A 15921-nucleotide genomic window follows, 5' to 3' on the forward strand; every position below is an offset into this window, starting at 1 on the left:
TTCTTGGTTTATCTCTCTTCGATATGATAGTTCATAATTTAATATTATTTAGTATTTTGTCTTTCTTTTAATATGTTAAATAAAATACTTTTAACTTTATCAAATGTTTTTTCAACATAACATTATGTGCGTAAAGTAAAAGCCGAGATTGACATCTCCAATTTTTATATCACGTTTAATATCGTATTCTTTATAATGTGATGCATAGATGAATAACATTGGAGATAATGTACACTTCTAACTGCTGATTTACAACTCAAACAGACTATGTATTGCTTGATATAGTGTCCCACTTACACCATATAACTTGAGAATTTTAATAGCTTTCCTCTTGGCAGCTTGTCATATGCCTTTTCCAGATCTACAAAACTTAAATACAGATCCTTGTTATATTCCCATGATTTCTCAACTATTTGTCTTAAAGTGGAAATCTGATCCTGACAACCTCTGTTTGGTCTGAACCAAACTTGTTCTTAACCAAGCTTCTTCATAATTTTTCTTAGCTGTTTCTCAAGAACACTTGCATGAATCTTATCAGGAATACTCAGTCAAGAAATTTTTCTATAATTCTCACATTCAGCTTGATTCCTTTTTTATTTTTATAGATGGGTATTATGAGTGCTCAACACAATCATCTGGAATTCGACCTCCTGACCAGGTCTTCCACATTATGCATTGTAGCCGCTGTAAAACTTTTACCTCCATATTTTTTAGCATTTCTGGTCAAATATCATCTATTCCAGCTGCCTTTCCACATTTTCAGGGTTGTAATATTTTTTCTACTTCAAGTACAGATAATATATTCTAGATGGCATTCCTGTTGAGTGTTGTCTATCACCATACTGTCACTGCTTATTTCATTTAGCAATCTTTCAAGGTAATTACTCTATGCATCAAGAATATCTTTATCTTCAGTGTTCATGTTACCTTTATCATCTATAATTCCATTTACAGTATTGTTTCCTCCATTTCTGAGCTTTTTCAATAGCCTCCAGATTATTTTACCACCTTCCTGATATTTATTTTCTATGATTTTCCTGTGACTTTTATTTAGCTAATTTTACAAAGTGCTTTGCTTTCTTACATTTTTCTCTGTATTCCCTAAGAGCACAAGCTGACTTTATGCTGTAAGTTCTAATTTTTATATCCTTTCAGATTACCTCATCACATGTGCCTCTCTGGCTGAATCAAAATTTATTTTAGTGTTTGCCATGTATCTGCAAAGTGTGGGTCTTGTTTTCAAGCTCTTTCAGTTTTTCTTGAATAATGTTTGTGTATTTGAGCCTGATAGCTGTTCAATTTTGAGTCATTTCAAAATTTTTTTTACACACTCTTTTGTTTTTAATTTGAAGTTCAATTTTATCCTGCTCAACACTAAATGGTGTTCATTTCCTATTTCAAATCTGCTGTATACTCATGTGTCATGACCCAGTGAGAAAATATCAGTCGACAATAACATAGTCGATGAGAATTTTCTTATTCCTTCCATCTTCTCTTCATGTGAATTTGTGCACATTTTTATACTGGAACATGGTGTTAGTAATAACTAGTCCATGTCCTGAGCAGAAATCTAGTAGGTATTTACCATTATTATTGTTATTAGCTTTGTGCTTTTCTCCAAATTTTCCCAAAACATTTCATATATCTGGTAATGATTTTCTGTAGTTTTATCATTTAGTTCTCTGACATGGAACAACTTTCCTTTTTCATTTTATCAGATGCCTCAGAAAATTATTTCCCTTTAGTAGAATCTTCTGTGGAATCATAAGCATAAATAGTCTCATTGTCCAGTTCCCCATTCTGATATTAGCCCACATCACTCTACTTATTATTGCTTGCTTTTCAAGGATATTAACGTCATATTTAGTGTTTAATATTACAGTTACTCCTTTTCCCTGATTGTTATTGTCTGTATATAACATCTTTATATTTGTTTAGAAATATCTTCAGCTAGTTCCATTTCTTTTCCATTGATGCTTCTTATGTTGATGGTTCTAATCTTGATCTCTCTCTCTGCTGATGTTGAGTTGGGGTTTTTTTTTTTTTAGCCTCAACTAATTGATATGTACTTGATATTGCATTTTAATAGATGATATTCAACTAAAAATGCTCTAATACACAGTTATACATTTTTACATTGGCTGCACTGAATACTTCAAAAATTTTGAATTCTGGATGATTGAACTAGGTCTCTGAAAAATAAAATAAAATGTGAGAATTAGAGAAATTTCTGTAGTAAGTGTTCCAGGCAAGATTTCTACAAGCATACTTGAAGGTAGGGGGTGCTTAAGGGTCAAAGCTGTATAACTGAGAGGAGACCTCCACATAGCCTTTCAAGAAATGTGGAAAACCGACCAGGGCTTCTGACCTAATGTCCAATCCTCACCTTCTTGTGGTGCAACCTGTTGGGTATCTACTTGGATACTGAACGAACGAGGATGGGTTGGCAATTTGGGATTTAGCCGACCAAATTGTATTCTTATTGGTTAAACCAAAATAAAAAATGATGGTACAACATGACAAAATTTCATGCCGGCTGGGGCGTCGCCCGGTTAAACAAGGCCCCCGTTGTTTTCGCCAGGGAACCAGGGCGAACAGCGAAAAGTCAGCTACTGGAACAAATCTGAAAACAAACCCCAACTCAACATCACCAGAGTTAAAGATCGGTACTATCAATGTAAGAAGCCTGAATGGCAAAGAAATGGAGCTAGCTGAAGAATTAGATAAGTACCAGATCGACATAAACTGAAACAAAAAAGACCAAAACTGGTGAGATCTTTCTGAGCAATAAATACAAAATGTTATATTCAGGCAATGACAATCAAGGAAAAGGAGTAACCATCGTATTCAACACAAAATACGAGCTAATCTTCTTGAATGGCAGTCAGTCTCAAGTAGAGTAATGTGGGCAAATATGAGAATGGGGAACTGCACAATGAGACTTATTTGTGCCTATGGTCCCACAGAAGGTTCTACTAAGGTAGAAGTGGAGGAATTTTTTGAGGCTTTAGAAAAAGCAACTGACACAATGAAAAAGGAAAAGTTGGTCCTTGTTGGGGATCTAAATAGCAGAGTAGGAAATGATTGTGAGAGACATACAAAAATATTTTGGGAAAATTTAGAGAAAAGAGCAAAGCTAATAATAATGGCAAATATCTGTTGGTTTCTGCTCAGGACATGGACTGGTTGCTACTAACACCATGTTCCAACATAAAAATGTGCACAAATTCACATGGAGAGAAGAGGCTAGGAATAAGAAAAGTCTCATTGACTATGTTATTGTTGCTAGTGATGTTTTCACCCTGGTGCAGGACACCAGAGTGTACACAGGATTTGAAATTGGAAGTGATCACTATTTAGTCTTGAGCAGGATAAAATTGAATTTCATATTGAAAATAATAACATGAAAGAAAGTTTTAAAGCGAATAAAAGTTGAGCAGTTCTCAGATGTGAACTGCAGACTAAAATACACAAAGATTATTGAAGAAAAAATGAAAGAGTTTGAGAACAGGAATCAAACCTTGGAGATTCAGTGACAAACTCTGAAGAAAACATTGATTGATTCTGCCAGAGAGGCAGAATCAATCAATTGGCGAGGCAGAAATTTGTTGTCCGCAAGGATAGAAAAATCAGAACTTCCTGGTGGACACAGGAAGTTAAAGAGGCAGTGAAGGAAAAGAAGGCATATCAAAAGTTCCTGTCAAATAAGTCAGCTTGTGCTCTTAGAGAATACAGAGAGAAATGCAAGAAAGCAAATAAAACTAGCTAAACAAAAGTCATGGGAGGACTTTGGCAAGAATATAGAAAATAAATATTGAGAAGGTGGCAAAATATTCTGGAGGTTGTTGAAGAAGCTTAGGAATGGAGGAGAGTGCTGTAAAAGGAGTTAGAGATGATAAAGGTGACATGAAAATGGTAGAAAAAGATATCCTTGACGTATGGAGTAATTACTTTGAAAAACTGCTAAATGAAACAAGCAGTGATGACAGCACAGTGGTAAAATATGCTGAGCAGGCATGCAGGCAGGAATACATATCCATACTTGAAGTAGAAAAAGCCATCAAAGGCTTGAAATGTGGAAAGGCAGCTGGAGTAGATGATATTCGACCAGAAATGCTGAAGTATGGTGGTATAAGATTCTGACAGTGGCTGCACTGCATAGTTCAGAAAGCCTGGACAGAGGACAAATTCCCGATGATTGGAGTAGAGCTCTCATAGTACCCATGTATAAAAAGGGAAATAAAACTGAATGTCAGAATTACAGAGGTATTTCCCTATTGAGTGTTCCTGGCAAAATCTATGCAAGTATACTTGAGAAACGGTTGAGAAGAATTGTGGAAGAAAAGCTTGGTGAAGAACAAGCTGAATTGAGGCCAAACAGAGGCTGTCAGGATCAGATCTTCACTTTACGACAAATAGTCGAGAAAGCATGGGAATATAACAAAGATCTGTATTTAAGTTTTGTCGATTTGGAAAAGGCATATGATAAGGTGCCAAGAGAGAAGCTATTCAATACGCTGCAGTTATATAGTGTCAATGGGGCATTATATCAAGCAATACTTTATTTGATTTGTAAGTCAGCAGTTAGAATTGAAGGAAGTACAGGAAGATGGTTTAATGTTAAATCTGGTGTGAGACAAGGATGTACATTATCCCCTCTGTTATTCATTATCTATATGGATCACATTATGAAGGAAAGTGGTATTAAACATAATATCAAAATTGGAGATGTTAATGTCAGCTCTTTGCTTTATGCGGATGATGTTATACTTCTAAATAAATCCGCTACAAGTCTGCAAGATTCTCTGACTAAATTGAATAGCTGTTGTAATAGATATGGTATGAAGGTCAGCAATAGAGAGACAAAGACAATGAAAATAGGCAGTATCATTGAAAATGTTAACTGTGTTGTGAATGGAGAACCTGTGGAACAAGTAAAACATTTCAGCTACTTAAGCACAATTTTTACTGAAGATGGTAAATTAAATATAGAAATAGACAACAGAATCAGCAAAGCTGGTATGGTGGGAAGTCAATTGAATAAATTCATATGGAATAAGAGAGAAATTAGTTGGAACACTAAATTGTCTTTATACAGACAGTGTTCAAACCAGTTTTAACTTATGGATCTGAGAGCTGGGTCAGAAGTAAGACACTTGACCAAAGACTAGAGACCGCAGATATGAGAGTCCTGAGAAATATTATAGGCGTGAACAGATGGCATCAATGGCAATATCCTAATAACATGTCTGCATCCAGGAATGTGTTAGCAGAGCTAATCTCAGGTGGTATGGTCACCTAAACAGAATGGGCGAGGAAAGATTAGCAAAACAAGTGTTCTCTGCCAGGTTGGCAGCAAAACGACCCAGAGGAAGACCAAGATATAGGTGGATTGATACGGTACAAAGTGCCTTAGACGATAGAAATATAAGATCTAATGATGTTGGAGTCTTGACAAGTAACAGACAGATTTGGAGGAAAATTGTAGATAGGAAGTTAGTAATGATATAAATTTTTCATGTAGTACTATCATATCCTGTACACCCCTTGTGGGTACATGGCAGGAATTTGATGATACTTGAAGGTAAAAACAGTTGTGGAAGACAAACTCAGAGGAGTTTGTCTTGACAACTAATACTTATTCTGAACCGAACACGTTCGGTTCAGAATAGGTATTAGTTGTCAAGACCAGATTTTCACCATCATAACATAACAAGTATCTACATTTGAGTTTGTAGATATGGAAAAGGTATGCAACAACCTATTAAGACAAAAGCTATTCAAAATGCTACAGTGATACGATGTAAATAGTGCATTTTATCAAGAAATACTTAGTTCTATATTTGAGTTCGTGTAAGCAATTAGAATTAAAGGAGACTCATCATTTATATGGATCACATTATGAAGAAAGAATGGCATTAGCCATGATATCGAAATTTCAGATATTCAACTCAGTCCTTTATGTTTAAATGAATCCAGTACATCTTAATGATTCCTTTTGAATAACTGCTCTTAAAAAAATTAGTACGAAAGTCTGCAAGAAAAAGATCTTGACAACTATGAAAATAAGCAGGAATACTACATACTAAATGGGAAACCTTTTATTACAAATAAAACATTTCAACTATTGAGGCATAATTTTTAATGAAAATAAACAACAGAAGAAGCAAAGCTGATGGTAAGGAGTCAACTGAATATATTGATTTGAAACCTGTGTTCAAAATAAATCATATCGTCAAAGACTGAAGACCACAGATATGAAAGTTCTGAGAAAAATTATAGGAGTGAATAGGTAGCATTGATGATAGAATCATATTAAAAATGAAGATATTAGGAAGGAACTTGGCATTACATATCATTCTGAAAGGTGTGAGCAGATCTAATCTCGGGTAGTATGGTCACTTAAACTGCACAAGGAAAGGAAAGCAGATGAAAGTGCTTTAGAATACTGATATATATATAGTAGAATCTCTCTCTTTTAACCAGCAACAACGGGACTTTGCCGATTCCGGATATGAGATTTTACCGGATAATTGAATATATATTTCGAGAATTTACCTGTTCATGTTTTGTGATGCCATCTGTAGAAATTGTAGCTTGCGAAGTTCGTTGGTCGTGTTTTTTGATCTGCTGGCCATGATTAAATAAATAAAAAAAAAATTGAACGGATTTTTTTTAAAATTTAAAACACACGCATAATTTTATACTTCACAAAATCAAATTTAAACAGAATTTAAAAATTACAAAATCGCATGTGAATTTCTTAGTGTGACAACATAACATAACTTTGAATGTCTGCTTGCTTACAACATTGTTGCCGGAGCTTTAAAAATTCACAGTGTATACAATGAAGTTTCATAACATCATGTGCTGACATAGATGAACATTGCTTAGCAAATCTTGCCAGAATGCAAGCCCATTGCATATTTTTCTTATCTCATAGGCTTAAATTTTGGGTTTAAATTTAGACCTTTGAAAGTGCCGTTGTTTTGGTATTGCTGACTAATTGGGTGCCAGTTACGAGAGATTTTACTGTATATATATATATATATATATATATATATATATAAATAAATAAATAAAGATCTAACATTATTGGGGTTCTGACAGATAAGACACTGATTTGGAGAAACTTATTGATAGGAAGTTTTTTTTCATGTTGTGCTATCATAGCATTCTATATATAGGAAATTGATAAATATTAGGAATTTGATAAAGCCAGTTTTCATTTAAATATGCATATTCAGGATGTTCTGAATTAATAGTGAAACAAAATTGTAGGAACCATCATCAGTTTCCTGATATGTACCCTCAAGGAGTGTTCAGGCTACTATGAGAGCACTACGTAATTAAGGTTACATTATTATTAATCTCCTATCCACAATTTTCATCCAAATACGTATTACTTCTCAGCACTCCAGTATTGTTGTATTTACCATTTTGTGCTTCTAAGGCATGTCTGAGTTGAATCAATCCATGTAGTCTTCCTCTTTCCTACCATCTGTTTGCTAACCTTTCCTCTATCATTTTGTTTAAGTGACCACATCATTTTAGATTAGCTCTTACACATTTTTGAATGCTAACAGTGTCATGTTCCTTTCTAATATCTTCATTTTTAATATGATTCTGCAATTGATGCCATCTGTTCACTCCCCTAATTTTTCTCAGAACGTTCATTTGTGGTCTCTAATCTTTGATCCAGTGCTTTATTTCTAATCCAACTCTCAGATCTGTAACTTAAAACTGGTTTGAACACTGTTTTTTTTATAATACTACTAATTTGGTGTTTTGGTTAATTTCTCTCTTATTCCATATCAATTTATTCAGCTGGATACCCATCATAACAACTTTGCTTATTCTGTTCTATTTCCAGATTTAACTTGCCATCTTCATTAAAAACTGTGCCTAAATAGCTGAGATATTTTACTTGTTCTATAGGCTCTGCATTCAGAATGCAGTTGATGTGTTCAAAGTTCCTGGCTATTTTCATAGTTCGTCTTTTTTTATTGCTGATTTCATGCCAAATTTGTTTAGAGAATCCTGGAGACTTGCACTAGATGTGTCTAGGAGTACAACATAAAACAAAGCAAAGATAAAAGTTTGACATCTCCAGTTCTAAAATCAGGCCTGATGCCACTTTCTTTCATAATGTGATCCATATAGATGATAAGAGTGGAGATAATGTGCATCCTTGTTTTACCCCTGATTTTACATCAAACCATCTTCTTGTATTTCCTTCAATTCTAACTACTTACAACTTAAATAATATACTATGTAGCACTCTGTATAATGTTCCATTTATTTCATATAATTGTAGTATTTTGAAAAGTTTTTCAATTGGGCACTTGATCATATGCCTTTTCCAGATCTACAAAACATAAGTACAGATCCCTTCATATTCCCATGATTTCTCAACTAATTGTCATAAAGTGAAAATTTGATTGTGCAACCTCTATTTGGCTTGAACTCAGCTTGTTCTTTTCCAAGATTCTCTTCCACAATCTTTCTCAATCTCTTTTCAATTATGCTAGCATAAATCATCCCTAGAACACTTAGTAGAGAAATTTCTCTGCAATTCTCACGTTCAGCTTTATAGATAGATAGAAACTATTTGAGTTTCTATCTATCTATAGAAACTCAAATATTTTTTTATAGATAGAAACTATTAGAGCTTTACTCCAGTCATATAGAGTTCATCCCTTTTTTACCAGGCCCTCTGAATTATGGTTTAGACACTGCAAAAGTTTTATATCTCCATAGTTAAGGATTTCTGGTTAAATATCATCTACTTCAGTTGCCTTTCCACATTTCAAGTTTTTTGATGGCTTTTCTACCTCAAGTATTGATATGTACTTCTCATTGCATTCCTCTTGAAAATGTTCTAGTATGATTTGGTCACTGCTTGTTTTGTTTAACAGTCCTTCAAAGTAATTACTCCAGACATCTGGGATATTGTTATCTTCAGTTTCATGCCACCTTTATCATCTTTAATTCCTTTTTTTACAGTACTCTTTTCTTCTGTTTCTGTGCTTTTTCAATAGCCTCTAGAACATTTTGCCACCTTCCTGATATTTATTTTCTAAATTCTTACCAGTATCTCTATTCTTTTAAGGCATCTGCCAGCTTATTTTCTAAGAACTTTTGATATGCTTTCTTCTTTTCCAGAACTACTTATTTAAATTCTGGTGTCCACCATGGGGGTTCTTATTTTTCTATCCTTACCTTTACTATTCTAACTTCACCAAATGCCTCCCTAGCTGAATCAATGTCTTCTTCAGAGTTTGTCACTGAGATTCCAAAGGTTGGTTCTAGTTTTTGAATTCTAATTTTTTCTTCAATGTTTGTATAGTTGAGTCTAAAGTTTACCTGTAAAAGCTGCTCAACTTTAATTATTTTTAAAGTTGAGCAGCTAGTAATGACTACTGTACATACTGTTCTTTTCAGTATGATATTCAGTTTTATCCTACTGAGAACTAAAGTGAGGTCACTTCCACTTTCAAATCCTTTGTAAACTCTTGTATCCTGAACCAGCATGAAGATATCACTATCAAGAATAACATATTTAATGAGGTCATCATGTTGGGGGTTTAATGGAATATTGACAGCACTAGGAAAGGATTTAAAATTAATTTTGATCCTTCCAATATTTGGTCTGTCACTGAGACATCTTCAGGGAGTACAATAATACTTGTAACACATACATACAAAGACAACGCCTCTATAGGCATTTGTAGGCGACCTAGGATGTAAACTGGGATCTGTTACGGTTGGTTCCCAAATTTTGGGAAGTTTTATGCATATGTATTTGTTGAGATTAGGTTGATTTCAATTAGTCTTTTCTTATTTCTTCTCCATGTGAACTTTTGCACATCTTTATGTTGGAGAATGGTATTAGTAATGACTAGTCCATATGCTGAGCAGAAATCCAGCAGATACCATTAGCCTTGTTGTTTTCTCTTAATTTAACAAAACATTTGCCTGGTGGAATTAATTTCCTAATCTGTTTAGATCTCCAACAAGGATCGTTTTTTCCTTTATATCAACTGCCTGTTTAATGACTCTTAAAAATTCTTCCTTAGAAGAGCCTTCTGTTGGATCATAGGCACAAATAAGTTTTGTTGTCCATTTTGAAGTGTACCCACATCACCTACTTGAAACTGCTTTCCAATCAAGAAGTTTATGTTGGGTGTTGAATGCTATCACCACTCCTTTATTTACTTGATCATTATTTCCTGAATATAACATCTCATGCTTATTATTTAGTAAGATCTTACTTGTTTTTGCCTCATTAGTGGCAATTGTGTTCACGTGATACTTTTCAAATTCTTCTGCAAGTTCGATTTCCTTTCCATTAATATTCCTTATATTGATGGTTTCTACCCTTCAGTTCATCTGACTTTAGGTTTATTCTTCTTCTAGATATTGAATTAGAGCTTGTTCCTGTAGCTGACTTTTCACTATTCATCCTGGTTCTCTGACAAAAACAGCAGGTGTCTGGGTTAACTGAGTGATTCCCCAGCAGGCATGAAATTTCATCATGTTGTACCATCATATACATTTGTGGTTTAAGCCAGTAGAAGTACAATTTGGTCAGCTAAGTCTCAAATTGCTAGCCCATGTTTATTCAATATCTATTAGATATTGCTAACAGTGCACCACACAAAGGTGAGATTGGACATTAAGTCAGAAGCTCCAGTCTGTTTTCTGCATTCCTTAAAGACAATGTGGAGGTCTCCTTCCATTTATTTGACTAACCCTTAAGTAACCCCTTTGTACGAATTGTAGAATATTTTAAAGTGTTTTTTTATGACTGAAGTTGAAATTTCAGTCATAAAATTTTTAGCAAGAATTTTTTTTGTGTGCAAATTGTTGATATTTGCACATTATTTATATGTAAAGTTATATCAAAACATATTGTATTTTTATCCTTTCTTTAGGTATCGATGTTAAAATAGATGTAGAACATCCCAATGGAGAACGTGAAAGCTGCACAACAAAGCAAAGTTCAACATTTGAAAAGGATGAAACACACCAGAATAGCCAGTGTGCTGAAGAAAATGTTATGCAACAAGTAAATAATTCAACAGCTTCTGTTTCGTTAGATGTTCCTACAACTACTGAATCAGTTGCTAGTGCAGGAATTACTTCAGTTCTTCCTCCCAGTATGTCCTATGGCCTTTTTCAAGCTTCTCCCAACTTGCATGATGCCGTTGCTGCTGCTGCTGTTACTACTACTCCTACTTCTGTTCTTGCTTCAAATAATACTACAACTGCTGTATCTGGTGTTAATGTCTCATCAGCTAATGGAACATCTGATATACCTGTGGGTAAAACTTCAGAAAGTACTCTTATTGTTACTGATGGTACAGGAAATAATACTACATCACGGGATACTGATAAACCATCTAGTGAAGTAAGTATCAGTTTTTACTTCATTGTTTCAATTTTTATGAGGAGAAAAGTGCATAATTGGATATATTATCTTATGCAGTGTAGTTCATGGTCAAATATGAGGGGGGGGAATTCAAGCATTTGCTATTAAACTAGTTGTAGTTAAATCTACTTACAAGAAGAAGAAAAATATTTAAAAAAAAAAATTTTTTAAAAGTTTTTGACATTCTTAGGCTTTAATTAGGATGCATTTGGCTATCCAGTGTGTTCATAGAATTTTTCTTCAGCTTTGCAGAAGAAAAATTCCTGGTTATTGAAATATTCTTATCATTTTATAAAATTACATAACAAAGTACTACAGCTGTGTAGAGCTGAATTTGTTTTTAGTTTTATATGGTAAACATAATTTTAATTATTCTATAATTATAAATTTTCAAACAGAGTTCAGTGAATTCCTTTTAATGTTAAATATTTTAACTATATTCCAAACAATATTAATGCTTAAAAAATATTTTTCTTGTAGGATTTGCCAAATGGTGCAGAGGGATGGACAGTTCTGAATCACGTCACTGTTGAAGGAGGTGATGATCCTCAAGAACAACAAAAGAATAAAAATGAGCCACCTCAGGTCAAAGAACCAACTGCAAAGAAACTTGAAAACCAGTCTTCTCAAACGTTTTCCACTACTCAGCACCCTGGTATGCATTTTGTTTATTTTTAATCATTCATTGTATTTACCTTTATTTATCTGTGTTTGTTCAACTAGTATATGTTCATAAATGAACATATACTAGTTGAACAAACACATGTTCATAAATGAACATATACTAGTTGAACAAAATTAACATTTCAAAAGAAAGGATTTGGTATTGCGACCACATGTTTATTAAGATAAATAAAAATAAACAAACCTGACGTTTCGTATGTCGTTTGACTTACATCTTCAGGGGTTAAAGGTAACTAAAAGTTTAAACACAAGAAATGAGAAATTACTCAAAGTAGTCCATTCTATGATGTTATGGCTTGATGTTTTTTTCTATGATGTTTTTTTGTTGCATTGCATTGGAATTCTAAGCATATTTGCAGCTTCTTTAAATTTCCTTGTGAAACTTTTTTTTTTTTTTTTTCAATATAAGACATGTTCGTTTTATGCCAGAGTACATGTGGAAGGTTGGTGGAAGTTGTGTGGGATGCAAGGCCTGATTTGTGTTCTCTCCTTTTTTGCATGTCTTTTTGGTATTCATTCATATGAATTTCCCATGATCTTCCCGTCTGGCCTAAGTAGCAGATGCCACAGGAAATGAATTTTATATACACCGGTTTTTTTAAAGGGTGATGTGTAGGTTTTTTTTTTTTGGGGGGGGTAGAAATCTTGATATTTTTTCTAGCGGAAGAAAAGCAACTTTAATTTATGTTTGCTTAGTAATTTGACCAATTTGTCTGTAACATTCTTGATTGCATTAATAATTCTTCTAAATAAATAATACTTCTAAATAAATCCACTTGCAGTGGATTTATTTAGAAGTATAACATCGTCCGCATAACACAAAGAGCTGACATTAACATCTCCAGTTTTGATATCAGGCTTAAAAAAAGATGGTACAACATGACAGATTTTCATTTCTTCCAAACTTAATTGCCCATTGTAGAGTATCTGACTTTCATTCAGATACACCATATTTTATTTCTTAAATTAGTGACTTATATATTAAGCAGTTGTATATATATTTAAAAAAAAAAAAAAACTAGAAAGAAATTGGTATAACTAAATGTATATTCCACCCCCACACACCTTTTAATTTTGTGTAATCAATTTTTAATACTCTGTTGTGAAATTATTTAAAATGATTTAATATTATTGAATAATATTAAAGTGAATTTAAAATTAAATTCTCTTATCTTTGTCTCCACAAAGAGAATAAACAATTATGTTAATAAATCAATTTATAAAAGGACAAGAGGTCACACTTTGAAGTTGAGAATGAATATCAAGAAGTGTGTGAGAGCTAGATTTTTCTGTCATAGAGTGGTACATGATTTGGATTGATTGCCATTGGATTGGCTATGTGTGAAGTAGTATGAATGAATTCAAGAACAAGCATGACAGCTATTGCAGGTAGTATGTGGCCTCCCTCGATTGAGTCCCTGACTTGCTGGAGGTTTCTATTAATAATAATAATAATTTAACAGTTAAAACCAAATAGGTGGCCAGACTCGAAAGTTTTCTTTCTCTAAGTCAGTGTTTTATTTTAATATATCTTATTCACTAAACTCTTTTTTACATTTCCTATATTCAATTTAATACCAGCAGAATATTTTAGTGAAATGCTGTAAAATTGTTTCATGTTTATATCAACAAAGGGAGTGGGGAAAGTAGTGCAGTTTCTGACTGTATTCCATTTTAAATTGAATGTGTGTGTGTGTGTGTGTATCACTAGTTTTTAGGTAATTTTAACTTTCATGGTTGCACTCGATAAAAGCATCGAAGTTTTAAATGTATTAAAATCTGTTTTGCAGGCAGCTTAATTTAATGTATTTTAAAAGATGGGGGGGTAGGTGAAAAGCTTTATGAACTTGCAAAACTATGTAAGTTCATCCAAAGCAGGCTTTTATAAACATATTGTGATAAGTGAAACAATTGAGGGCAAATATGTTTGACCACTAGATGCCAGAAAGACAGAACTTGGATAATGTGTACTAACATCAGTTCCATTTAGCATTCAACATCTCTGCTTTCCTTATTCATAGCAGACTGATAGTATTAATTTGCTTCCTTATTTATTTCTGGGACTGAGTGCATGTTAGTTTATTTAGATTTTAAAATAATATGGAATTAAATTTTCTTTCATTGTATCTCTGACATTTAAGTTATTTATTTATTTTGTTACAGATCCACAAATTGAAGCAGCCTTAAAATTGATGTATGTGATGGGCTTCAAGAATGAGGGAGATTGGCTAGTTCGTTTACTTGAAGCCAAGAATGGCAATATTGGTGATGTACTTGATACTCTTTATCCAAACACAACTGGGCGTAACTGAATTTCAGAATATAGTTCATGGAAACTGCTATGTTTAAAGAATTTGTTTTAAGCATCAAAATTCATGTTAATATCAGTCAGTAAAATTGGAAAATATAGGCTGTATCTATCACTGATATGTTAGGTATTAATTATTAAAAAAAGATAAGTCAAACCTATAGTAAAATGGATATTAAACTTTTCAAGAATTGTAAAATTCTGATTTTGTGATCTTGTTTATATTTAATAAATGGAAAAAATGTGCAAAAGAATTTCTTTGTAAATATTTTTGATTAATATACAGTACACAATCAAAGCATTCACTGTCAAAAAGCAGTTCAGTGATGGTAACAGAACTTGGGGGTTGACGGCAGATATGGCCTTAAACATACTCAGAGTGAATATGTACATTGTATAGGTGAAGGTGACACAGGGATTACCAGTGATATTGTTATTACATGATCTCTGTCAAACAAAGATTTCATTTAACTAAAATATTGTAACGAAAGTAATATAAGTGACTCTTAATATAACAAACACTGTTATGACAAACTCGCTTATTAAAACTACAAAAGTCTTGACTGAAGTCTTTCTTGTAATGAGTTTGCTATAGTGAGGGTTAGCTGTATTAAGACTGGAATGTTGGCTGAAAGAATAAACTAAGATAATATTGAGACGCGTTGGGAGGAATATATATCAAATAAAGATTTTTCAAGGGGAAGAAGAGGATGAGAACAATCAAGTCCATTATGTAATGTTGACTTTTTTTTATTCAGCAGGTGATGGTTGTTTCATGAATGTTTCTGTCCATCGTGCAAAAATTGTTCAACAGTGGTTTAGCGAGCATGACAGCAACTTCTACCATCTTCCCTGGCCACCACAAAGCCTGGATCTGAACCCCATTGAGAATGCATGGATCATTTTAGAAAAACATCTGTTTCTGTCCATCGTGCAAAAATTGTTCAACAGTGGTTTAGCGAGCATGACAGCAACTTCTACCATCTTCCCTGGCCACCACAAAGCCTGGATCTGAACCCCATTGAGAATGCATGGATCATTTTAGAAAAACATCTGGGACCATAGTCCTCTTCCATGAAATCTGAGCCAGTTAAATGACTGTCTGATGATGATGTACTGGTATGTTAAGCACCTTGTGTAATCTATGCCAAACCACATGTGCTGTAATTTGGGAAAAAACAGGTCCAACATAGTATTAAATAAAAATTTAATTCAGTGGCCAATATATGTGTAAACACATTAAGGTTGAAAAGCTTTAACATCATGAAGTAGAACCTTCTCTTCTTCAGGTTTGTTGTGGTCAACAGTTAAAACTAGCATAATATGTATGTAGGGAAAACAAATGCATAAGTGTGAGGAACTGATATTTCAGTGGTTGGAAAAATGCTATGTACATTTACTGTTGTATGATTTTTGATTGGAGGGGGGGGGGAAAGGACTTTGATAGTACATGTCTTAGCAGCCTTCAAGTGATTAAAGGCTATGTGATTGGCTG

At 33.5% G+C, this 15921-nt stretch overlaps 1 protein-coding gene across 2 annotated transcripts in view; it reads left to right on the forward strand.

Annotated features, from left to right (window-relative positions):
• LOC150110197 (sequestosome-1-like) overlaps positions 1-14680 on the forward strand; it is a 41529-nt gene extending 26849 nt beyond the window's left edge. For both annotated transcript variants that reach the window (XM_090398321.1, XM_090398331.1), the window contains exons 5-7: positions 10938-11413; positions 11915-12089; positions 14282-14680. In XM_090398321.1, coding sequence (XP_090254447.1) covers positions 10938-11413; positions 11915-12089; positions 14282-14430 — 800 coding nt within the window. In that variant the 3' untranslated portion in view covers positions 14431-14680. The remainder of the gene's footprint in view (positions 1-10937; positions 11414-11914; positions 12090-14281) is intronic.
• Positions 14681-15921: the final 1241 nt, after the last annotated feature.

This window comes from Typopeltis vanoorti, chromosome 1, assembly GCF_054136105.1.
Source record: "Typopeltis vanoorti isolate ZY-2024b chromosome 1, IOZ_Tvanoo_1.0, whole genome shotgun sequence".
NCBI classification, from domain to species: domain Eukaryota; kingdom Metazoa; phylum Arthropoda; class Arachnida; order Uropygi; family Thelyphonidae; genus Typopeltis; species Typopeltis vanoorti.